The sequence below is a fragment of the Cygnus atratus genome, chromosome 20 (genome assembly GCF_013377495.2).
Source record: "Cygnus atratus isolate AKBS03 ecotype Queensland, Australia chromosome 20, CAtr_DNAZoo_HiC_assembly, whole genome shotgun sequence".
Lineage (NCBI taxonomy): Eukaryota > Metazoa > Chordata > Aves > Anseriformes > Anatidae > Cygnus > Cygnus atratus.
In genome coordinates this window covers 3840740-3867119 of record NC_066381.1, presented here as the reverse complement: position 1 = coordinate 3867119, position 26380 = coordinate 3840740, and the positions used below count along the sequence as shown (strand labels likewise).

The 26380-nt window shown below is 42.5% G+C and overlaps 1 protein-coding gene across 2 annotated transcripts in view; it reads right to left on the bottom strand.

The window, feature by feature from the left end:
- Positions 1-24080, bottom strand: part of ANKFY1 (ankyrin repeat and FYVE domain containing 1) — a 33314-nt gene extending 9234 nt beyond the window's left edge. Inside the window, exons 1-17 of one of the 2 annotated variants that reach the window (XM_035559057.2) lie at positions 24033-24080; positions 18740-18932; positions 17109-17227; positions 14538-14673; positions 12993-13116; positions 11494-11643; positions 10573-10738; positions 8645-8849; positions 7814-7882; positions 6903-7102; positions 6318-6415; positions 5715-5937; positions 4504-4602; positions 3097-3250; positions 1664-1832; positions 997-1115; positions 473-629 (exon numbers count right to left, since the gene is read on the bottom strand). In XM_035559057.2, coding sequence (XP_035414950.1) covers positions 473-629; positions 997-1115; positions 1664-1832; positions 3097-3250; positions 4504-4602; positions 5715-5937; positions 6318-6415; positions 6903-7102; positions 7814-7882; positions 8645-8849; positions 10573-10738; positions 11494-11643; positions 12993-13116; positions 14538-14673; positions 17109-17227; positions 18740-18932; positions 24033-24042 — 2391 coding nt within the window. In that variant the 5' untranslated portion in view covers positions 24043-24080. Of the gene's footprint in view, positions 1-472; positions 630-996; positions 1116-1663; positions 1833-3096; positions 3251-4503; positions 4603-5714; positions 5938-6317; positions 6416-6902; positions 7103-7813; positions 7883-8644; positions 8850-10572; positions 10739-11493; positions 11644-12992; positions 13117-14537; positions 14674-17108; positions 17228-18739; positions 18933-23533; positions 23608-24032 lie in introns of those variants that run through there. The other variant, XM_050714703.1, reaches the window with a different exon arrangement.
- Positions 24081-26380: the final 2300 nt, after the last annotated feature.

The window sequence follows — 26380 nt, the reverse complement described above, 5'->3', positions numbered from 1 at the left end:
TTTAAGGACTACTGTGTGATCAAGAATTATGAAGCGTAGCTCACAATTGCTTCACCTTGGTTTATTTGATAACAGGAAATGCTTCCCAGGTAAACTAACAGTCAAATATTCTGGAGTTTTACACTACAGCTGATCTAATGATCAGCTTTGTTCACACTAAGAACAGAAGAGTCCAACTTGGATCATTACATCACCAAAAAAAAAAAACTAGCACTACAAGAAGTTTTCTGTATCACTGTTTTCCTTCACTATGGCTTCCTGAAAGAACCATACACGTGGACAGATGAGCACCAGACCTGGTAGCAAGGGACAGGAAAAAAGCAGAACTGCAGCCAGTCCTTGCACTAGCTCAGTCATAGCAGTAGGCTGTTCTTTGTTTATGAAACAAAATACACAGGTAAGGGAGATTTGTTTTCACTGTATTGAAGTTAAAGAACCAGCTTCAAAGAAACTGCACCATTTTAATACATACCTGAGCATTGACATTGGCACCAAACTCCAAAAGGCACTGGATCACTTCTTCTAGACCCCAGCAGGCCGCCAGGTGTAGGGGCGTCTGTCCATCATGAGCTTCTTCTTCTCCTTCTCCATTAGGGCCAGGCTTTCTGGGACTGTTCACATCACAGCCACTAAGAGAAGCACAACACAGTCAATTTAATAAATTTCATCTAGACTTAAACAGTTCCAAACAAAGGTCAGAAAAAGGTTTCTGCAAGAGCTGATTCAGCATCTGCTAACACATCCTATATAAACACAAACTCCTAGTTTTAATTTGACTCATCATCAAGAACATGACAATTTAGATAATAGAATGTGTCAGTGTCTTCAAGATTAGTCAGGCTTCCATAAGTGCCATTCACTCACCAAAAGTCTAATGAAGCACACACCTGTTACTGGCTCAAAATAGCATTCAATTAGTTTACACTAGGAAAATAAGTACAAGCACATTAGAAAGTTTGCATTTTGGGGGTGGGGGAAGAGTAGGGAGTGTCTGACCTGCGAATAAGGAAGCATGCTATTTGTTCACTGTTTTCATCAATAGCTCTATGAAGAAGAGTTTGTAAGCATCCACTTGGTCCTGATCCCCAACAGGTCGAATCACAGCCATGTCTAACCTGGAAAGAAACGCACAACGAAGCAGTGAAGTTTTTGATATAAAGTACTAGGAGCCTGCTGGAGATAACATTTATTAGGAGTCATAGGGAAGTTTGACTAAGTTTCCTCCTGGATCACCTATGCCTGAATAGAACCTAATTTTAAAAGGAATAAAGGTGAGCCTCTAAAGGCTTTGATGAAACTTTAAGATGCAATAAAATCCAGATTCATAGTAGTTTACTCAGGAAGCTGATCATTACACAAGCCAGGCATGCTACAGCCTGATGCTTTTGGTAAATCCTTTATCTGTTTTGCAGCATCAGGAATCCAGATGGCTCATTCAATGTTATTATAGTGGCTGTGAGGTATTTAGCTACGTAAGCTACAGTGTTTATAAAAGATTACCCAAGAAAAAGGAACTTCTGGTGAAGGAAAAACTCTAGAAGTTAAATAGTATAGGATTACTCTGTTCTTTTCAGGCATTTGAGTTCATTTCTGCTGGTGAGACCTCTGCCACTAGTGACATACTCAAAGAACATGACTAAATTAAGTCAACTAACAGTCTTACCAGAGTTGACGCAATATCTTCCAGGTTATTTTCTAAGGCAAGCCACAAAGGAGGATTTCCTTTTTCATCTGGCACAGACATATCTGCTCCCCTGGTACAGATAGCATCAACCACAAGAGGGAGCTGGTTTTTTATAGCTAGCTGTAATGCAGTTTCTCCATCCTGTGTTCTGCAATAGGTATAGTTTAAAGCATGTTACTACCCCATTAAAGAGTTAGATCTCTGTTACAGTAAATTCTTGGCTTTGCCAATAAATATCTCCACATTTGTGTTTTTTCTGTGGTAATACGTTCAGTCAGGCAAACCTACCATATTAGTTTTTCACTGCAGCTATGTAGTTTACCTTTTTTTTCCCATTTAATAGCAAAGGAGTGACTTCTAAAGTTTGAGAATCGTGTTAACGTTCTTGGCCCAGAGTTACCTTCCTTTCCTTAATTACAGCCACTGTTTGAACAGAGTTCCCTTTACCTAACATCACAGAAGGGAACATGTTTATCTGCACTGTGGTAACACTTCAAACGGTTGAGAAATACCAACCGTTAAAGAACTGAAGTTAGTTAGCCCTATTAGGCAGTTTGTCCCCATGACACTCATTACGTATAGCTAGCCAAATTTCAAAGCCTGTCAGTCATGTAAGCACATAAACGTTTTGTTAAGTCTAGTATCAGTTGTCTAGAGATACTCATGAGACTAGTTCTATCTGAATCTTGTTGTTGGGACTACATCTAATTAGTTTAGACAGCAGAACACATGCAGCTCCACAGGCAAATAGATGAGGCTACAGTATGAGTAGATAGTATAGATGAGACAGTACCATGTCTCTAGGACTTGAGTCTGTTACAGAAGATTGTAGTCTACCTAGAGCCACGTGAAACCTCCCTCTGCAGCCTCAACTGGACTGATGGAGCTATACGTAGATCCATGTTCACATAGGTTCCTCGGCATTAACTAGTGCCACAGTGCCATAGTTAATGTCTCTGCATTAACTAGTGCCATATCCATAACTGTGCACAAACCATGATTTGCTAACAATTTCAAGCCTTTATATAGAACCTTAGAATATCCTGATTCGGAAGGGACCCACAACAATGATCAAGTCCAACTCCTGGCTCCACACAGGACCACCCAAAGATCAAACTACGTCTGAAAACATTGTCCAAACACTTTTTGAACTCCAGCAGGCTTGGTGCCTTGACCACTTCCCAGGTCAGCCTGTTCCAGTGCCCGACCACCCACTGGTGAAGAACCTTTTCCTAGTGTCCAGTCTGAACCTCCCTTGACACAGCTTCATGCTGTTCTCTTGGGTCCTATTGCGAGTCAGCAGGGAGAAGAGAGCAGCATCTCCCCGTTTGCTCCTGCTCGTGAGCAAGGCAGTCATCACACCTGCTCCTAAATACATACCCTGTTCAGTGTTGTATCAGTTAAGATCTTACCTGACATTTATATCTGCCTGATGTTCCAGCAGGAAGAGTGCACTCTTACTATCTTGTCTCTGTATTGCCATATGTAGTAGAGTCTGTCCGTCTGACATTGTGTCATTGATGGATGCCCCAGATCCAAGCAGCTGAGCTGCTATCGTGTGCATGCCTGAAGAGTTACAGCTCGTTAATATTTTGCCTTCAGTTCAATAAAATAGACACCCTCTGAAGCATAAAAAATAAAGCTTCAAGCTTTCAGCTTCAATAATTACAAAAAAGAGATGTATTGAATCAGTGTAGAGCCTATTAAAATACACATACATGAGCTAAGCCAACTCATGACTCCACCCAGCTTAAAAATGCATTTACAGACCTGTCAAATACTGGTTACTGACTCCTTTTGGCCTTGCTTTAAGAAAAAAGTTATGGTATGATATACAGCAGATTCCCCATTAGTTTTGCCAACCTAAATTTAATATGGTCCTCCGTGACCACACCTAGCCTAATGCTTCATACCACCTCAGACTTTTGTCCAGCAATCATATTAGCTTTTAGTATTACATTCATAAGCCATTCACATGAATATTACTGTATTTAGATATTTAGCTTAGTCCTTCCTTACCTCACAGGTGGATCAGGACAATAGTAAGGATAAAGCTATGTTTGTTTCCTTTCATTGGAAATGGAAAAAAAAACAAGAGCCTTGAGCATAAAGATGTTTGTTACACATGGACGACATCTAGCACTTCTGTGCAGAGCACTTCACTAAGCTTTCTGCCTCATCTCTTAAGCCCAAGATATGAGCAGGCATTCCCCATACAGCTACTGTCTCCAGCTCAGTAGGACCATACTGATCCTGTGGTGACCACACAACCACTCTCTTATGGGTATAACCTCGTATGGTAGAAGCGCCACTTGTCTGCAAGCATCTGTTTTTCCACAAAACATTCCCCCTCACATTTCAGAGAAGAAAATCTTCTGAAGCGGTATTCCAAGTTCCATTCCACTTCACAGCTACTTAAAGTAGCTCACCTTCCCTTTGTTCTAGAAGCTGGATAATACAGTAATGCTGACCTTTATAGAGTTAACCATGAAGAGACAATATAAATGGACACAAACGAAAACCACCAAAAGTTCGCAGTGGTACAATTCCACACAACTTCAAGTACAGTTGTAGGCAAGAGGCTTCAGGCTATCCCCTACTGAACAAGTGAAGCTGTACAGCTGGAAATCTATTGGCAAGCCAGATGTGAACATCATTTTAGAAGCTAAACAATCATTTAAAGCTCTCCTTGACAGCTTTTCATTAGCAGCACAAGCCAGGCCATGAACACACAACCACTGGCGTGTCCCAAAAATCTCTCACATCATAGCCCCTTTATCATAGTAAAGTTTTTTTTATCTTGTTCCATAGGCACATACCTGTCCAAAGAGCCAATCCCAGCACAGTCTGGTCTCTCGAGTCCTTTAGACTAAAGTCAGGAATGATTTGCAAGTTATTGGTAGCATGAAGAGCATTAGCTAGGAAAAAAAAAATCATTCTGTTAGAGCATTCTTGTATTTGACCTGCAGTTGCAGATTGAAGGTTGCAGGAGTAACAGTGTCAAATTTTGAAGTGTCATAGGATCATTTAGGTTGGAAAAGACCTTTAAGGTCATCAAGTCTAACCAACCACCTAACACTAGAAGTCCACTGCTAAACCATTTCCCTTTTAGGGAAAGATCTCTTGAAAGATCTCTTCCTGAGCAAGTTACTTTCAATTTCCTAGGTGCTAATGCTGCTTGGGAGGTCCTAAGCAGTAGTAACAATACTCCCTAATCTTAACACTTACACTAAAAAACATCCAACATTCTGACTAAGATGCTTAACCTCCTTCCCTTGCTATCTGTTTCCAAACAGCCGTTTACCCAAAGCTCTGAGAATGAAGATCTCACTGTGTAAGCTATATTGCAATATGGTGGCAGCATCCCTCCTTCTCAGCTCCCTGGGATGGAGGATATTCTCCCCAGTTCACCTATTCCCTCCAAATGCCTTCTCTGGTAGGAGATAAAATTAACAGCTGAAGCAAGGCCTCTTTCACTTCCTGGTGCTGTACAGGAAAAGCTGAACTAGTAGCATCTAACAAATACCCCAGGTTCCTTAAGTGTAGAACTGTCATCCACCAGTTTTTCAGCATTTGAGACTCAACTCTGTCTCAATTCTAGTACTACTCTGTACAAAATCATCTTACTGACAATTGAAGGAGGCAGAAGTCTCACCACAGAAAGATGCCTTTATCTGTATTCAATTCCTGCATTTACCTGAACTATATACTTGGACAAGGAGAGAAAGAGAATCTCAGTTGTACAGTCAGAATACAACCTGGGGCTAAAATTCAAGTCCATTACGTACAGTGGAAAGTTTGGAGAGATCAGTAACAGAGACTATTTAGAGCAAGTTAATTATCTAGTCTCAACAAACAGGCGATTTGAGTTTTAAGACAACTGTTTAACCAGTCTTGTTAATTGCTCTACTTTAACAAGGTTTACAGGAAAGAGTGTTTGATTAGTAGCTTGTCAAAACACAGTTTAGATGGCATCTTGGCATACCAGTCCGCTAAAGCATCAATACAGTTTGAACTAGAAAAACATTACCTTTTTGTTCCAGGATGACTGATACCACATCTGGATGATTGTGAGCAATAGCCATGTGAAGGGGAGTTTGCCGAGAAACATTCTCTGCTGTTGGAGAAGATGCATCCTTCTGCCCATGTGCTGCTTCTGCAGTCTGGATGTTTGGATTGGCTCCTTGTTGCAGAAGTTCTGCTGTCAGGTTTGCTAGGCCATGCCTACAGGCAGTATGCAGTGGTGTTTCCCCCTTAAACAAACAGGGGACTCGGTTAACAGCTTGAGAAACCAGAAAGATAGCTTTTAAACTACTATGCCCACACATGGGTGTGAAAAAACTTAAGCGCTAGTAGTTGAAGCTCTTTCGTGAAGCTACACGAGTTAACGTATACTAAGGACTTTATTACAACAAGCATTAAAGGAAGAGTTAAACTTGCAATGCTGCTAGAACAGTGCTAGAACCATTATACTACAGTCGTCTGATCACTAGTAAATACCTGAAAACCTGCAGAAGGCTCAGCAGATGTTTAAACTTGCTTTAAGCTAGGGTTAGCAACAAAGATCTCTGCCATCTTATTTCTGGAAGGAAATAAGGGAATTTTCATACAGTCTAAAAGTTTCTGTTTTTACCCATTTGTTTTGGTGGTTGACTTTCGCTCCATGAGTTGCTAGGAAGAGAGAAGCTGCCTCATTTCCTGCACCAGCTGCCCTCTGAAGCAAGCAGTTCCCTAAGGAAAAACACAAATACTATTAGAGTACTATTGCAACCATACCTTGACACTAAAAAGTGTTAGTTGGCACATTCCCCACTACCTTACTACATTGAAACTTGAAGCCAAAGAGGAAAATCCTACCTATTAGTTATGCCTTTGAAACACCGGACTGTCACATACACTACTTAGTAGTTACACATTTTGAAACTGTAAAGAGGATGTTAGGACCTAGCAAGGAGTCCAGATTTTCTGTCACTTCCTGCAGGTCAAGTTCTGCTCACGACCTGTCAGTGTTCCTGCTCTGGGGTAAGATATTACCACCTACCCATACCATTCATTACGTAGCAATAACTGTCAAAACTTCATTCAGCTACACAAAAATTTTGCCTAGTTCCATGCTATTTGGACATGCTAGAGTAATTTGGACCACAGAGTGCAGCCAGCACTAGGCATTTAACTCACAAGCCTTCCACCTACATGGAAATACAAACCTCTGTTTTACCTGTTACTGTGTCTGGAGCATCTGTATTGCTGCCTCGTTGGATCAACCTTGCTGCAAAACTGTTCTCGTCGAACGAAGTTCCATTTACAACAGGGGCATCCTCAAAAGGGTTTACAGATTGATCAGACGATACAGTGATATACTGAACCGCAAGCCACAGAGCTGTGCTTCCCTCATGATCCTTCAGCTCCAGGTCTAGTCTAAAAGTAAGAGTTAATATTCCTCAACTTATGCCTTAGAAAGCGGTCCCAGGTGCTGCTTAAGTTTCAAGTGTCTGAAAAGCTGTGCAAGTTTATTCAATACCTCACTGACAACTTCCGCTTACTTAAAAACTTCCAAAGTAACTGGAGCTACAGTAGAATTTGTGAATACTCTGAAACAAGCAAGATGCCTTTTATTGACTACAAAATTTAAGCCCATGACTCTTAAGAGAAGTGTGGTCTTGCTAGATTTGGCTTGTAACAAACTGTCTCAAACAGGCAAGTCCTCTTTAAAGTCACATACAAGAAGTGTAAAGTCAACGATGGAGAAACTGAATTAAATGAAGTATTTTGCTTCCTGACCCTATAATGTCACGTGATAGCTTTAAGCATAATCCAAGTTGAACTCAAGACTTAAAATGTCTGAATATATTCTTATTACTCTTTTTGGTTCCACTACAAATGAAGATATTGCCACATTTCATCTAGCTCTCTAAGAAAAACACTGAGATGCAGTTTGCTTCCTCTTTACAGGAGGGTAAACTTGCTTGGCTTCTGGCATCTCAAGTTATGCAAAGCCTTCACAGTTTTGCATCTCTAGCCTACTGCTGGCCTTATGATACAGCAAAAAGCCCTAAAGAGCTGTTAAACAGTTTTCATACCTTCACTGAAATAGGTACTCAGTGTATTTTACATGTACGCAGAACTTACTGTTTGCACTGGAGAAGCTGACTGAATACAGGTTCATTCCTGACCACAACCGACACATGTAATGGGGTCCTGCAATTGGAGCAAAGTACAGTTGCATCAATAAGTGAGGCATTTAAGATTTGTCTGTGCTTGCCAACATGCCCCTATCATTTATGGGGCTAACCTTCACCTCTGCTTTCAGGTGAAGGGCCCAAGTACATCTTGACAGAAAAGCAAGCTTCCCTTTTAGCGGGTATGGTTCCAGTGGATTTAGAAGTTAGCAACTCTTCACCCTAATAGAAGAGCTAACCTTCAAGGAAAGAGCACAAAAGCTTGACCTACCCAAATCGAGTAGCTAATACACTCTGAGGTTTCTATGCCACTTTATGTACTTGTTTGCCAGTCCAACGTAACCTCTAAAGCAGTTTAGAGACCCTGCACTTCATACAAACACACTGCACATATTGGCTATTTGAGATAATTTCTATTGTATTGACAGAGCTTCGAAGAGGCAGATTTTTAGGAATGTCATTTGTCATCTTGGTTAGCTTACTTTACTGTTCAGTGATCCAATAAAGGCAAAAAACTGCTTGCCATCTGTTCCAGCAATCAACTCACCCCCCAGCTTTCTATAGGGAAAATTGGTCATGACAATGTACCGTTCAGCCTGCAACAGCTTCTGCTCTGAGTGCTACCTGCAGGTCTCAAACTGAAATAAATGACTTCACCTTCCCTGCTTCCACCATCACCTGTGCTTTGTTGAGACCTGAGAAGGTTCCCAGTGGGCTGTATCTGACAGCTGCACTGTTATCTGTTAAACTGGTAGCAGACTTTACCCCATCCAGTATTTACCTTCCTTTGCTGTCTTGCATATTTGGATTGGCTCCTGCCTGTAGGAGGGATTCTGCTATCTGTGCCATCTCTGCCATGACATCTGGCAAATGCTTCTTGGGGCTGTATGACGCCACAAGGTGCAGAGGAGTCTCCTGGTCTCCCAGAGTAGCAGCATTCACACGGGCACCGTTTTTAATGAGAAAGTTTGCAGCAAATTTATCTCCTTTCGTGAAAAAGGATAAAGTTATTTATGGATACATTGTGAACCCTGTATGTTCTAAACAAGCCTAAAAAATGGATACGTGACTTCCTTCTATATCATACAATCATTCCAATAGAACAGTCTGCTCTTAGAACACCTCAGTAATAGATAATTTCAGGAACACTCCACACTGCAAAGCCAGGATTAAGATATTTCATAACTACCTCTCCCTTTTGCGTTTTGCCCTGCGGTTACATGCAACTCAAGTTCACGCACTAGTTCACTTGGTATGGTGATACTAAGTTTGTTAGTTTCTGTATCAAGATAAATCCACTGCAGCTTTAATGCGCTACCAGGCAAGTTGTGAGACTGCCCACAGTTCTGAATGAAAGGTGCTATTCCAGGGCAGTCAGAAGAATGCAGAAGTTAGCTGCAATCTGTTCAGTGCTGCTACATAAACAAGCAGTAATGCAGTCCTTGCTCTTGAAAACGTAGGCCCCCATGAAGTAACGGCTTCAACAGCCAGGACCTATCGTGAAAGGCATTCCTAAGAAATCCTTCCTTAGATCTTCTCAGAAGTCAGAACTTAGGCCTGCTTCAAGGTGCACAAGACCTTGAACTTGAAACAAGACATACAGAATGCCTTCAGCATATTACTAGTTTCCCTTATTCCAAATACTAGTTTGAGTACATGCATTCACAAGTTGCTTGTCCTGACAGCAAGACTGGATAACAAAGAAAACTGCCTGAAAAAGCAGTATCGATTGCTGTCATCTCTGGCATCAAGAAATAAAATCCAACTGCCCCCCCCCATTTCCTTATCTGATATTCCCCCACTCTTTAGTGATCAGAAATAAGAATCACGTGGCAAGTTCAGACAATTTGCTCCATTTCCAGAACACGACTGTTAACAGTGATGGAGTCACTGAAGCTTTTGTTACTGAAAAGCAAGCATTCTCAGAGCTCTAGCTTAGACTGAAAGCAGACATTAGAAGTGGAACACAAATGCTAGTATTAAGAGAAGCCTGCTGCAAACTTTTCAGTGCTGCAGCCACCACAACACTGACCTATGCCTAGAAGACCTCCTACTCCTGCTGCTGAAGCTTCATTCACCGGACCAGACACCAGCACTACCCTGTTTAGATATGTAGGAGATTAAAGGAAGAAGTCGCAAGCTGCACTGAGCTAACAAAACTTAAATTTGCAGATATTTAGATTGGCATAGCACGTCCCTCTGCTCCTCGTCTTTTTCCAGAGGGTTTCTCCTCCCCTCAAACTGCTGTTCAGTAGGGAGGGGTCCCTTGCGGTTAACCATGATCAGTAAGAAGCAGATGCTGCATATGAAACATGTTTAGAAGGCTTTATCTTTGTTTCATAGCTAGGTTGCCCTTGCTTGATTCAACCATTTGTCAGGGGGCATTAAGCAAGTTGCCACATTAAAATACTCTCTGCATCTCCCCATATCTCTTCCTTCAGAACAAAATACTCTACTAGGATTGCTTCTTGATGTTATGTAGTACAAGTTTAATGCAACAGCCAGCAGGCTAGCCTTTAGATCCTAAAAACAAAAAAACTAACAAACACACCCTTTTTATAAGTTTAGCAAAAAAACGGGACAATATTTATCTGTGACTAGAGGTTTCTAACTAAAGGGTCAACTACAGAGTGAGACAAAAATAGACTATGGAATATATATTCCACACTGGAACTGCAAGTTAAAGAGCTTCCTATCCTATTTACTTACCTCTTTGGATGGCTTTATGTAATAGACTCCAGCCTTTCTTGTCTGCCCTATCTACATCAGCCTTGTAGTTGACCAGCGTAGTTGCAATACTCTCCAGTCTTTGGGAGAGGGCTAAATCCAAAGCAAGATCTCCATTTTGATCCAATTCATTAAGCTTCCCAGGAAGCTACAACACAAATTTAACCAAGATGACACTAGTTAAACAGGTATGCTCAACGGCCCAACATAACATTTTTAACAGTCCATTTCAACTACCATAAGAGTAGGCCTTAAACTCTAATTCTAAATGCTAGTGTTGCATTTAGGTAAGCACACCTTATACAGGAAAATAATCAGAAGGCTAGCCGAGTCACCAAATGCAAGTCTTAGCAGGAGACTGGTTCCATGAGAAAACAGGAGTTCTACCTACAAGTCTTGTTTAACTCGCAGGAAGCAAGACTGGCAGTTGTAAAGATTCTGCCTATCTAGGCACAGTCAACACGGTAATAGGAAGAATTCTTCACACATTCCTTTTTAAGATGTCTCAAATCCTAAAATCTACTGGAAAGCTTATTTGCTAGTTTAGAATGTTCATCTGAACAGAACAGATGCCTGTTCAAAGAAATAATGCTTACCGAACTGCCACGAAGTAGCAAAGTTTACTAAGCCATGCACATCTGAAGTTGCATGGTATAAATATCAGGTATAGATTTTATTTAAAACATCTTGCATGCAATGGATTACATCAAAAGTGTTGACTCACTTCTTAATTATGTCTTTATAGAGCCTTTATCACTCAGCCTCTATTACAGACATAAAAGTAGCTACAACAATAAACATACAAGTAAGAATTGGTGACAGAAATAGCTTACACTAGCAGTTAGAAACTAGTTATTTAAAACATGAAGTTACAGAAGACCGTAAGAGTTAGTCTCACTATACCTGTGAATCCATTTCAATAAGATATAAGAAGACTACATCTTCTCTCTCAACTTTAATAGCCTTATGCAAAGGATATTCTGTCTTTGACTTGAACATTTTATACAATAACTGAGCACTCATGCTACTGAAGTCTTCTTTACGCAAGTCATCCTAGAACCAATAAAAAAACAAAGGGTAAGCAGTATTTTTGTTTTGTTTATAAACAAGGCATTGCACAATGCTATTACGAAATTCACAAAACAAGCTCAGTTAAAAGCTCCATTTTGGTAACATGCACAACATTACAACAAGCAGGAACAATCCAAGATATCCTGTTAAGACTAGGAGGAAACACTCAGAGGAAGTCTTACATCTTAGTTTTGAGATCTGGTACAGTGAGATATTTTTCCTCCCTGTTGTGACAGGTACAGAAAACAAGCATTTTACCATCCATTACAGTAGATAAACATCTAGTTCCTAAACTAATTCTCTATCTGGACTCTAGTCACAGGTTAGTATTAAGCCTCATTGTCAAAAGAGCTATTGAGGAATGACAACTCCACTTAAGTTTGAAATTTGATCTCTGAATACAAAGCAGTATCTACATCTGATCCCTGGATGTGCTGTCTTAGATATAGGATAACCTAAATCCTCACACACCAGTCTGCTGTTGGCAAACAGACTTATTTTAAAGACTAATCCATTACACAATTAATCAAGGTTTCCTCAAAATATCAGAGCAAATGAAACTTCCAAGTCAGTTGCAAGATTGCTTGCCACTCCCCCTGCTAGAGAAGATAAACTCTCTCCTGGCTTGGCTCTTACTTACAAGGATTATTTGTAGAAGTAAATGCAGGCCTGGGATTTGTAATCCTATATAGACAGGGACCAAACTATGGGTGAACCTCTGAACAATTTAGAGTCCAGATTTGATAATACGATCCTCTTGCCTATCACAATGGCTTTGGTTTGTTTCATGTTTATGAAAGTAAGAGGCTTTTGACAGTGAAGTATTTCCAGTGAACAGAACAACTCTTCAGGCTACAAGCTACTTCCCCCTGCCCCATCAAGACATTTATACAAAGATGGATAAGGGGCATAACCTCCAGAGACAACAATGAAAAAAACTTAGGGGAATAGCCATTTAATGTACATTGTTTCAAAAATAATTATGATTTTACACTGTATAAAATACTAAATAATGCACTGCCAAAAGCAACCTATTATAAAGATAAGTGAGAAAGAGGGGAAGGGAAAGTGATTCCTGCCTCAGGAAAAGCCCCTTCACTCACGCTTAACACTTTGACCCCTTGAAAAACCTAAGGGTCAGGGCAACAGGTTGCCTTAGTCACTGAAAGGCATCAGGAATCCATGTAATCCCTATCCCAGCTGGAATGCTTGAATGGTAGCATACAAAGACAAATTTCTGAGGTTAGACAGCGCAGTAAGTGAAGTTCTAGTGCTTAAGTTTCTATTCTCTGTAAACATTTTTCCTTTTGCTTCCTTCTAGCAGTACTTACCCAGTGACTAGCAATTATCTCTGCACAATAATTGAGAAGAGTGCTAGCATTCAGCTCCTCAGCAGTCTGATAGAAACGAATGCAGTTCCTGACATTAACTAGTGACATAACTCCTTTTTCACATCTGTCAAAATAGGGAAAAAAAAAAAAAAAAAGGGTTCAGTAAACAGCTTTACAGTAATCACCCTCCCATGCTGTTACAGGTTTCTATATACTCTTCTCCTGGATGCCAACAGAAGTAGCCCTGGACTTACTTTACTGTAATGCCATGCAGCATAAATATACTTTAATCAGAAGCCCTATAAGACAGTTACCGCAAAAGCGGACTCCTATTAAGGCAGAGTTTGTCTAAGCTGAGGTCCCATAATAGCACTACTCACTGTAGGAGCCTGCAAGTAAATAGAGGCATGCCAGTTCTCCCAGGGGAACAAGCTGCAGTTCTTAGACATCTTCCCTACTTCCTAAGTACTACAGTATCACAAGCATGCCAAATAACTGTTTGTTTCACGAAGAGAAGGGACAGGGTTTAGCAGCAGATCCACCAAATCATCTTTAGAGGTGTGAAGCTATTAGTTGAGTTTGTTGGAAGAAAACTGCAAACTGAACTTGAAGTTAAGCATGGCAGTGAACTCCAGGTAGTTTTCAATACAAAAAGGAAACACTTTTATTTGGGTGTCTGCACCTGAAGACATATACTAATCACCAGCAGCATGCTGTACTTGGGCTTTTTCCTTGCCACCAGACTACCATGCAGAGGAATATTTTGGTAATACAAAGTCTGAAGGTAGTTTCAGCACTGGCCATACAGATGTCAAATACTTGTTTTAAATTACTATTAACAATTTAGTCTGCTTCACGTTGTATCACAAATATTAGATTGAGTAAGGACCTTAAGTACTACTACAGCACCAGACACCCCTTAGGCAAGAGATTATCAAAGGATACTTCACCTTTGATAAAATTCAAAGCTTCAGAGTTGAACAAAACTTGAAGAGGTTTCATTTTGTACATTCAGACTTGTCACTAAGTGGTTAAGAACATCAGACATTCAAGATAACAAGCCATCCCCTACTAAAATGGTGTGATCATCCTCTCCATAAAGGGGAAGTATTTAGCGTAACATTACCCTTCTTCGTGAAAAGTTGCTATCAAGACACACAGAACACCTATTTAAGTTAGAGTTTTCACCTGTGGCCTTTTAATATTACAAGATACTGTCATTGACTCTTCCTTTCTTGCAATTCTCCAGAGCTTGTTATTAATATATTGCTCTCCACTTCCTCTCACTGGCAAATTAGGGTTATTAGTTTGACTGGAAGAAGAACTGGGAAGTAAACATAAAAGCTGTAAGGAAAAACTGCTACAGCATAACTATAGTGCAAGGCTTCATTTCCTGTGATCAGCTGAATGTCCTGCTGCATTACCAAAAACCTCAAGTCTTTGAGAAAAGCAAAGCTGCAGCCAACTGCTAGCAGCTGTCAATTTATTTCTATTCAAACAAGGTTAAAGAGTTCAAGAATAACCACTGTATTTACCAAGACTCACCTTTCCCTAAGCAGCTGGAGCTGAAATTTATTAGCTAGTTTCATGAGCTCTGTCAAAAAGATATCATCTTCTCGTAGCTCAAGTTCATCTGTGTAGATCCAGCGCAGCATTGCCATGGTTACCTCTTGGTCAGCATCTGGTACAGGGAGCAACAGGGATTAATAAAATACCCAAAGAACAATCACCTATTCAAGTAGTTGCTGTTCCTCTGACTGTTAAAGTCACAGCTACCAGGAAAAATATCATCTCATTGAAACCACACTGCTTTAGCTTAATCAAAACGGCAAAATAAAGCGACAAAACTGGGCAGAAGTCAAAGCTAGCAGCAGGGCTGGCACCAATCAGGAAAACCTTTCTTCCATTGGAACACTGTGCAGAATACAGGGAGCCCTGTACCATCTCCCAGTTGCTAAATGAACATCACTTTTAAGGGCCAGTGATGCCCCTTTGAAGTCTTTGCTCCCTCACATACGGCTAAATCCACATCTCTATGTGACATGCCCAAATCCCCCTTTCATTTTCAGAACCCTTTCTGGCATATTGCAGTCACGCGTGTTATAAACTGTGGCATGTCAATAAGCTTGCTTACATCTTAGGAATGACTACAAAGTAGTTAGAACTGCTAGGAACCATTTCTAAGAAAGGTGAAAGTCAGTTTAAGAAGCTGGATAGACTTCAGGTGTTTGTAATACTGATCCCAACCAAGCCCGCATGTTGTTAACACAGCAAAAACTACAGAAACCTATCCACAGGACACAAGCGATGCAGGCCCAACAGCCAGGGCCTTGGCACCTACACAGAAGCACTGTACTGACATTCCTGCCTACAAGGATATAGATGAGAATTACTATATAACATCAGATCAGACCAATTTCTAAACTAATAGTGGTTGGTGGTTTTTGTTTTTTTTTCAAAGTAACAATAGTCTCTTAAGCTGTTTTTAAAGATAAAAGACAGATGTTCAAGACTGAAAAACCCATCCTAAAACGTCTTTACACAGAGTTGTCTCAGATTACTTGCAAAATACCAGACAGTACTTGACATAGCATGTAGACTGTCTCCTAAGAAACAGGAGACTTTAATAAGGCAAGTATCTTTGGCCTAACTTGAAGTTATCAGAAAAGCCTACTTGAACTGTAATATCAGCTCTGCCTTGGCAGAGAAAAGAGTACATGTCCTCCCTCCCAACACGAGAACCTGTGCTTATCTTTTATGTTCATTCCGCAGAATACGTGAACTCTGAAAATACTCAGTTTCAAATGCTGCCTGTATTTTGAAATTAGGATTTAGGCAATCTTAACTTGCAAGTTCTAGAAAGGACTTTTTTATTTTATTTTAAAGAAAACCCTGACATAGTTTTTGGGGGAACAGCTTGTTGCTTGCTAGAACTACTTCATAAAACTAACCTTTGTGCTATGTATCAAAGTGTTGTTCTGATGGTGCTTTTTTTTTTTTTTAAATTAGTTCTGTAACAGTAGGTGATATTCTTTACATAACTTGTTTTAAGCATCATTCAATAAGAGGAACCGTTTACATTGCTAAACATGCAAGACCACAACTACATTTGAGATTCTCAGATTAGCACGAATGGGAAGCTACAAGTGCTATGGACTACCACTTAAAGACTTGCAACAAAGCCACAATTAGCGTTAGGGCTTTTTGGTAATAAATCTTATGCTAACATAGCACTCAATTCAAAAAAAAAACTCCTTGGCATCTGTTCTCTTGCAGCTGCAGAAAGATCCTTCAATCCTTCTGCAGGAAAGTTGCTATGCTGTCTCACAGAACTGGCTTGCTGTGACTTGCTTCCTTCCAGTTTGTCTGCATTTAGGACTCATGATAAGATACAGCACGGAAAGTCAGGCCAGTGCTTGGTATTCAACATGCAAGCCTGCAAACCTGCTTAACTTCATACCCATTTTTATTGCTCACAAATTAATTGTGCAAGACTTTCCTATACTGTTAAGTACAGAAGAAAGTCTCAATTTGCAGGAATGCTGCCCAGCGTAAGCATATGCAAGAAACAGCTACACTGGAACAAAACACCATCTTACAGAAGACAGCCTTTCAAAAACTTCGTTTTCCTTAGCCTATTTTGCAAAGGTATCAAAATGCCAAAGCAAATCACTTTTGTAAGATCAATCTTCGTATTTATTTCTTCCACACACGCTGTTAACAAGAAGCAAGGTATTTCCATTACACACTTCAGAAAAATTATGCACACTACCTCAAAAAGCCCTGTCCTTAGAAAGGAAGAAGTCAAGCTCCTCCATATAGATTTGACTGTCATTATGTTTAGTTGACTCTAGAAAAGACAAACAGGCCACCATGCTCAACCCCTGTTCATTAAAGAGAAAGAAGGTAGGTTATTGATTTAACTAGCACTAGCATCACGTTCACAAGTCTACCACCATGTTTCAGAGAAAGCTTCATTATCAACTGATTAAACACCACTTTTTGCGAACAGCAGTAGTCCAAAAGGTGCAAGAGTAACCTTTTCTCAACAGGCCCTTTCACCAGTCATCCTAAAGACAAGTGAAGCATCACGTATTACACTAAGCAATGACTGACCTGACAGATCCAGCTCCTCTGTTGAGGCAAGGTTGGCTAGACTCCAAGCATCACTGCGTGCTGCTAACACAAACTTGTGAGCCCTGATGTGCTTGTCTCTGACCTTTATCTTCAGATCACTGATAAGAGGAGAAAAAAGCATATCCATTTATTATGCAGGCTTTCCCCATTCTTAGATATGCAAGGATTCAGCGTCTCCTAGTATCTGTCCTTGCATCCACATTTAGATTCAGATTGTTTGAGATATCAAAACATTTGCTGAAGTGGAATACTTCACCAAATGATGCAATTATTATTTTTATATGAATGAAATTAGTCTCTAGTATTTAAATGTTTAACAGTTTCACAGTAAACTGCTAGGGAACTACTGCAGAAGACAGGAAAATCCAGCAATCTTGAGGTTAAATATTTAGATTGCAGAGTCCATTCTAGCACTGTCAGCTAAGCACCAAAGGTTTCATGCAAGAGCAGTAACAGAACAAACGATGTTTGACAGTAGTCTTGAGGACAACGCAGACTCCAAGAACGCCCAGTTCTTCAGAGACCAGCTGTCAAGAACACTTTAATTTCATACTAAACCTTTTAACACCAGGTTATCCTTTGTACTTAAAAAGTACTTGCCCTGTTTATTTTAAAGTTCCATGTCTTGCAAGTGTTACTCCTATGTAGGTGTATTTTCAGACAATTTTCTAAATCAAAACACCGCTATGAACTGAAGTACAAAATACACAGATGTTACTTTAAGCTTTCACTGGGACTTGCTTCCTTTCTCCTTTTCTTGTTCGGCCACTATTCTACAACTTTAAACCTAGAATCTGAAGAAATAATCCAACTCTTCTGACATAAGGCATCTAACAAATCTCATCTTTTACCAAGCATGCAATTTTCTCATCGGACATACAGACTTCTCAGAGAAACCTGAGACACGGTGGGAACACATTTTAAACAAAACTACCTATTTTCCCTTACATGCCTAGCCTCCTTTGCGATACTGGAGTTGGTTTCAGTAATAGCAAAGAAATTGGTAAGTGTCAGGTGTGGTCTTGGAACTAAATCCGTTGAAGCATCTAGAGTATTAACAGTGATCCTTAATGTTCATATGGAAGATAAACGATGAAACCTAATTTTACATTAGAACTCAGAAATACAGTATCATTTACACTGTCAAGTCCTAACTGCCCAAGGCTTGTTACGCCATACAAACAGACAAGCCAATTAAATCAGGCTTCTTTACACATAAAAAAAGAGCAGAAAGTGTGCAGGAGATAGTCCTTCAAAAAAGCAGGGCTTTCCAATTGTAAGATACACTGCATAATTAATGTGTCAACTAGCTGTAGGACAGTGTAAAATAACTTCTGCTTAAAGGAAGCTCAGCCATTGACTGTGAAAGCAGCCACCTTTCTTTAAGCTTGTCTTAAATGCCAGCCTCAAAGATAAACTTGAGCTTAGAGCTCTTGATCCAAGAATTGGATTCGAGATGCTGCCTGATCTTAGAGTGCTTTTGCAACATCTACCCGAGGACCCTGCTCACACCAGGCAGAAGTGAAAGCATTTTTCTTGTCCAATATTAGCACATATTATAAAGTCAAAGTTTCCTGTAATCCCCCCTTCCCCAAAGGAACATTTCTTACCTGTACTGCTCCTGCTGATAGAGTTCAGATACAATGGCAAGAAGTCGACTGATGAAAGTGTCACTGGCGTTGTCTTGGTTAGCCTGGGCAGCCAGAAGGTTGCATCTCCTTTCTGTATCAGCAAGTTTCTTCTGCAACTTCACATACTCCTGGCGGAGAAGCATCAGGTGCTTTTCCAGCTTGGCCACCTCCTCTGCAGAGGCACACAGTGTTACTACAAGGCTGAAACGTTGCACATCTGTGCATTGCATCTGGGAGTAACTTCACTCTACAGGTGCATTACACACTAACTTTAGTCATGGGGCATTCCAGTAAACACCTCTTCCACACTACTTGAGTAATTCATCCCCAGTATTAAACCTTTTATTTTATATCACTGCTAGCCATAAGAACATTGAAAAAACAAACAAACAAAAAACACAGAAAAACAGAACACACTGATAAAAGCTACTCCTAAATAGAGTTCCTGAATGCTATCCAGTCAGGTGCACCACAAGCTTTCTAAAGCCACGGAATTGTGGTGGGGTAGAGCACAGACTCGCTCGGCAGCAGTGACCAATCAATTCAGTTACGATGCTGCCTGCCTTGACAGCAGTCATCGAGCACAAGCAAGCATCAGAAGAGCTGCTGGCAGTACAACATCTAACCCAGAGCGCTTAACGTACCTGTCTAGAACTCTTTGCACTGTCAGCTAAGAAGCCCCTTAAGAAACAGCCAGAGTGGAAAGCAAAGTTTCCCCAGAACCTGTGTTTCTAAAGGCCAGTCAAAAAATATATAAAGCCGGTTACTCTCGATCAACACACTCCCCCAGCGGAGGCTCTGCAGTGGCGAGGCATCGTGGTGCAGAGTTGGGTCCGTGGTGGGCACTGCAATTCACAGGCACAGCAGCAGCACCTGGCCATCAGATCCCTGACCAGGCGCTCCCATCCCACTGCAGAGCCTGCTCCTCCACCACACCGAAGAGCTGTGGTGAGGCCCTTTGCTGAACAGCCGTGTAGAACTTGACGTGGGACACTCATATGAAAACCCTCTACTTCACTGCTGGATGTAAAAGTCTTTACAGGTGCTTAAAACCAGACTAACTGAGGAGCATTCATGGATGAGGCGCATAGGCTACATGCAGCTATCACTGTGGTTAGCTGACTATTACCCACCCATAACAATCCACACCAATAGGGCAAGTTTCCAAACAAGGTACACATCCAAAGTCAGTCCTAAAACGAGAACGGAGCAGGGAGGAGAAATTTGGAAGGTAACCAATGGGAAAGTTTTCACAAGATTCCTCCCTGCTAGCCAGGAATTCACTGTCCAACAAGTTTTTCTCAAATATTTACTAAACGTAAAACAGTATTACAAACAAGGAGAAGCCGAGCTCTGCGACCAGTGTTTTCTTTCTGCTCCTAGAGAAAAGTTCAACAGCAGAGCTGGCCTTGGCCTCGCTCCAGCAGGTCCCCAGGGCACAGCATCCTCCCCTCGCTCAGCTGGGGGCTGAATGCCTCATTTAGCCTTTCCTCTGCGACTGCTGTGGCAAACGCTCCCTCCCTGTAAGTCTTTTAACTTAATGACTGTAATGGACAAAGAGGAGGTAATTTACCCTGTTTGACTCTTCAGTTATTACTGCTTAAGCAAGGTTGGCAGTGCACTTGCTTCAACAGCCAATTACTCAGCTCCATCCTTTACCAGTTAATAGATATCGCCTCCTCTGGGACACTGACTCTGCCGAGGTACGCTGTGATTCCAAAACTGTGCTACCAGAGCAGCCCTCAAAGGGAGCTGAAGCTCTGCTCTGTTCCTTCCACCTGAAGACGATGCAGCGCCCGTGTTCCCAGAACTAGAGGGACGTCTCTGAAGCAACCGCTCCTTCCTGAGTGATTCATAAGGAAGGTGCCAAGGGTGGCACAAAGCAAACCCTGCTGCTACAGGAAGGACAGCGATGCCTGGTAAGAGCCAAGAGTGATCCTGAAAGACACTTTCAGAGAACTACTGCAAAAATTAGTGCACCAACACTGCTGTTCATACACTGAGATTCCAAGGAGCCATCTCAACTCAAGTGGTAGGAACAAGAAGTTGCCTGCTGAATCTCCCAGCACGTATAACCTCAAATAAACACTGCATCTTCAAGCCAAGCAATGGAAGTGTGAATGGGGGAATAAAGAATCAGTATCAGAAGGTAACACCTCAGGTTCTCTCATTTTACCTAAGTAACTTGGAGCCAGTGAACCTTGAAGTCACTGGGACATGATGCAGAACTACCTTGTAGCTTAAAGCAGCAGCAGCTGCAGTTTTACACAGAAAATCAAGCTCATTTCACTGTTGCTTCCAGGGCAACCCAAGACAACCACTACTGGCAGTGAAAACACCTGAAAGAACTGAAGCTTTGAGAAGTCTTGCTTTCAGATCGATGGCATGTAGAATCACAGAATCATTAGGGTTGGAAAAGCCCTCCAAGATCCTCTGGTGCAACCGTCCCCCTACCACCACCATCACCCACTGAACCATGTCCCTAAGCATCATGTCCAACCTTTCCTTGAACACCCCCGGGGATGGCGACTCCTGTATATACTTCCTGTAACCACAGCGAGACAGATTGATCGATATTCACTTGCTGCAAGGACTGCAGGAGCCATAAACCCAGAGTTTCTTCTTCTACACACAGGAGCATGCATAACAGCTGTGTATTACTTACAGCTGCACACCTGCAGACCATTGCATCTTACAGCACCTTTCAGGTGCACATTCAAGGCAGTCCTCAACATCCTCCACCTAACCAGCATTCAGTGCAAAAGAGCAGAACATCAACGTTTCCCTGCATGTTGTTCATTTGAAGAGTTCACACTGCATTATCACTTCGAAAGGACAGCACACTGACACGCAGGGAGAAGCATCATCTGCTTAAAGCAATGGCACCACAGCTCCAAGTTTGCTATTTACAGTCCTCAAATCTCAGGGGAGGTCAGCACTTAAAAATCAATGTAAAATGACCACAGCATCTCCAAGTTGAGAGTCGTTTTGACAGAGTGCACAATATTGCCAGTCCACGTTAAGCATGGACATTTCTCTGGCTGTCTTCCAAGCACAGATGTACGCACCTACGTGTGCAGTAACTGCACAATAACAAAGAGCCTTGGATCAAGGCCCTGAAAAGACAGCCTTACTTGCAGGGAAGTCTCTGGCTAAACACAAACCCGGTGCACACACGAACAGGATGGCTGGGTTTGGCAGAGAGGCATACACAGAGCGACTCCTTTTCGGAGCTCATACTCTAGGTGTAGAGTTAACAGATGGCTAGACGAGAAAATAAAAGCAGTGTTTGTTAACACATTCCTGGCAGATGCACTAGTATCTCATGAACTGGCAGAAGTTTAAGGTCCTTATCACAGACTTCAGAGAGGCTAGTGAAGTTTTCTTACAGCAGAAGGAACAGAAGTCTCGAGAGCGATTTGTCAGCTGAATCCAAAGAGATAAGAAACAAGGCAATAGGCAACGGGGTGGCAGACAGCATGTACCGAAAACCAGAGGGAGGGCCTGGTGGAACCAGGTGTCCATCCCACCCTTCTAGAGCAGCATGGATAAGCTCTTTACTTCTGAAGTGAGCGTCTCAGGGAAATATTACAGAAAAACACATTATTTCCTTTCCCAAAGTCAGGTCTATCATCCAGTGCTCCACTTTGACCCACCTCCTCCCCGCAGCTGTCCAAATCATGGCTTCCTTGTTCCCCCTCAGTTTTGTCCACTTATAATCTTTACCCTGATGACCATTCCAAAAATACTGCAGCATGCTTCCTGCTGCTCTACACTCAAGCATTACTCCAACTGTTTTTACCCCTGCCTGCACGCCCCTCGTATCCTCTGACATTAGTGGGACAGAACTCTTACAGAAGCTCCAAAAGCAAGCTCTGCACTCGCCTTTATGAGCTTTGAATAATTTGTACCTAGCAATTGCAATAAATCTAATTCAAGACTTCCGCACGCAGAGGGAACACCTCCACAAGAAAAAGCGCTCTGCCTGCTTCTGGGCAGATGACCACAATCTGACAACCTCCCTTCCTTAATAAACCTTCATTTCCGATTTGACTCTCCAGTATCAACAGTTCATAATTATAAAAAAAACACTGCTGAAGATGAGTACTTTATTTGAACGGACAAAATGAGTCCCTCCACACAGGTCTCATAACAAATTGAGTGAGGAGAGCTACAACTCCAGCTCACTACTCCTGTTTATACAGACTCTCTCAAATGATTGTGTGCTTTCTTCAGCTGAAAGCTCAGGGAATTGCTAGGGAGGAATCTTTGAGAAGTGCAGATATCTAAAAAAGGACCTGCATCAGCCACAGGGTCATCTGCCAGAGCAGGATCGCAGACCAGATCTTTGAGGGTCTTGGTGAGGAAGTTTTATCACCTGCTGGCATCTTTGACATCAGAGGTGGTGGGCCCCTGAAGTTTAAAGGTGAGCCCAGTAAAAGCTGGTCAGCTAACTACAAGTTAAGATGTTGCTCTAAGGATTTATTAAGCAAGCTTGAACAGAGCATCTTCTCAGCTGATGCACACCAGATCAGCACATGCTGGTTAACCTTTAACAACTACTTCTGAAATTCTACCAGTCTGATCGCTGGAGTTTAGGAGTTGAAGGCAGCGCTGTTAAGACTGGAAGTCAGAGCTTTTACCATGCCTGTAACTTGGGACTTTCAGCTCAGTTTGCTGATTCAGTTTCCTCCAAGGAGGAAAAGAGGAAGCTTCTGTCTCGCGTTAAGGAAAAGGACTTTAGACATCCCAGCGTTTTTCAAACCCCATTACCTCGGTTCATTGTGGAAGGGTGTAACTAACAACCTGTGAGCTGTACAAAAGCACTTCGGGCGTTCTTTAGGAGTTACAGCTCCAAGCCGAGCCCAGACCCAGGAGGCCTGGCAGCAACGGGGGACAGCAGGTCCCCCTACTCACCCTGAGGGACCCGGGGCCCCCTCCCCGCCCCGCCCGGCCCCCCACACTACAGCAGGCCCCTCGGGGCTCCCGAAGCGGTAACTTCTTCCCAAACCGCCCCCGTCCCGAGGGGCACGGCCGGCCCTGCCGCGGGGCGCTCCCTGAGGGGGAACCGGCAGCCGGGGCGCCCCCCCCCCGCCATTTCACGTTCACCTCGAGGTCTGCCCGCCTCAGCCGAGCCCGACCCAGCCTCGCCGGGCAGGGCCCAGCCGGCCCCACACGGGGGCCGCCCCCGATGCCCCCCTGGAGCCTCCCCAGCCGGCGGCGCTACCGCTGCGCCCGGCGGCCGCGGCCCCGCCCGGGCTCCCCCCCTCACCTTCCGCCATCTTGGGTCCGCGGCCGCAGCTCTCGCGAGAGCGCCGCGCTCGGCCGGCGGGGCGGGCGGGAGTTCTCGCGAGAGTAGCGCGGACCCCTCCCGCCTCAGGGCGCTGGGGTGCCTGAGGGCTCGGTTCCCTCCCCCCCACCCGAGCAGCGAGCGGCTCCTGCCCGCTAACCCGGTGCTGCTAGAGAAAAGGGGTGGGGTGCCGTGGGTTTTGAGCCGATGGGTGTCTGGCGCACGGCTACCCCTTGCCTCATCGTTACTTCAGCTCCCGCACACAGTTTTCACTTCAGTTTCACTTCAGCAACTGGATCTGTGCCCGGCGGGTGCAAAGTGGGGTTGGGATCGAGACAGACAGCGACCCAAGAGCAGCAGCGAGACGCTTTCTTAAACCTCGTGTGCCATATAGCTCACCCTCAGCTGGTCCCGTTGCTCATGAGCTTTCCTGCCCCAACAAAACAGAAACACCACCGGGCTCCATGCATATTCAGCACCTTTCATATGCCTGACCTAGCAGCAATGTTTTGGTTTGCTCTAAAGAGCCATTTTCAAGTAAATTTTTTATCACAGTATCATTTTACAATTACATCTTTTTCTCCTGACTTCATTAAGCAATGGTTGAAAGTCCCTCTGCCTCCTATCTTAGCTTTCTGCCCACGTTGGACAAAGCAGCACAAGTAGAATTGGCCACAGGAGAGCCACAGACCTGGTGTTGTTTCTAGACAAAACATGAAACATGCCCCACCTCATTTTTCACAGCTCAGTGACAAATACATACAGCTTTAGTACACAGCTAACGTAAATCACTGTTTGTGGGTGCTATTAATCATCTGTGAGGAAACAGTCATTGCCTGATGAGATTTTAGTCTTGGTTCAATTTCTTTGTAACAGAGCTCAGGTGTCAAACTTCTGCTATACTTTGCACCTGGAGAATCAGCAGTCATGTCTGTCCTGTTTGACAGGGCAGAAAACAGCCTTATTACAACCTCTCTTTAAAACCCAAGTTCCTTCAGTTTCAGTTTGAAATCACTAGTGCATACTTCTGAAGATACTCAGAAACTGTAAGAGTTGTAGTGCTCCCGTTTGCATTGTGGTGGCACCATACCAACAACCGTGCACCAGACGGTACAGATGCAATAAAAAGTCCATCCCCCAGCAGCCTACAAATAAAAGTGACTATAACAAACGCACTTACACTCACTTCAGAATTAACATTCTATGTTTATTGATCTTCTAGTTTCAGTGAGCATCTTCCAGGCATCACAGCAGCAGGAAAGAATTTTAGAGTAACAGCTTAACAGCCTGATTTTTACAGAGTCTTCTCTGATGCATAAGGGACAGCATGGAGAGAGATAAAAAGGAACTAGGATGGCCATAATACTTCGATATTTATTAAAATTCCATGCTTTTCCAACCCTCTCCCCCAGTGATGCAGTATTATCTGGAAAGCAAGCCACTGTGTGTTGGGAATAAAAAACAGAACAAAACCTCAGCCATGTCTCCAGAGAACTAAGAAAGTAATTAATCATCCGGTACTCTGATTGTCTACATAAATCAAACTAAATGCAAGATCTTGGTACAAGTGAAAATGATTTAAAATGCCTGTTTACTTGATTGCTCAACAAGTATTCTAGTACTACTTGCACATGCTGCATCTCTTCAATGGTGTTCATATCTTGAGCTAAGTCAGAAATTTCTGGTCCTATCAGTCAGCATCGTAGCCAGATCCCCTTGATGCGTGGGCCAGGAAGAAAAAGCCAACTGTGATCACAGAAAAGTTGAATAGGTCCCTCCTGTGCCTACCAGAAGCTTTCTACAAACTAGACACTCGGCCCCCAATATCTTATGTGTCTCTTTCATTAAGTCACTTCATTAAGTCACATCATCAACAATACCTGCATCTTGCACCTCTTAACAGTATCTCACATTAACACTCCTTCCTTTGGAATATCTGGGTTGTGTAGAATCACAAACCACCTTGGGTAAGCTGACTGCAAGTGCTTTTGTATTCAAATAATTTACAAGAGCAGAAGCAACCCTGCTATGGAATGAACAGTTCTTCCATACAACTAGTGCAAGACCAGCATTTCCAGGCCTTCCCTAAAAGGAATACACAAGTAGCTCTTTTAGAGAGGAAATGAGAAAAACAAAAAGCTTTGAACTATTTTGTGAAGTCTACAGATGAATCAATTCTGAACTATGTATGTTACTCAGCAAGACAAAGCATGGAACACTCAACTTGATGAAAGCAGCATGTAACAATTATCTTGCATTACTGCCAGCTCTTTAGATGTACTATGGAAAGGTAGAAGGGCAGCCAGTGAAGTACTCCTCCGCTACTTGAT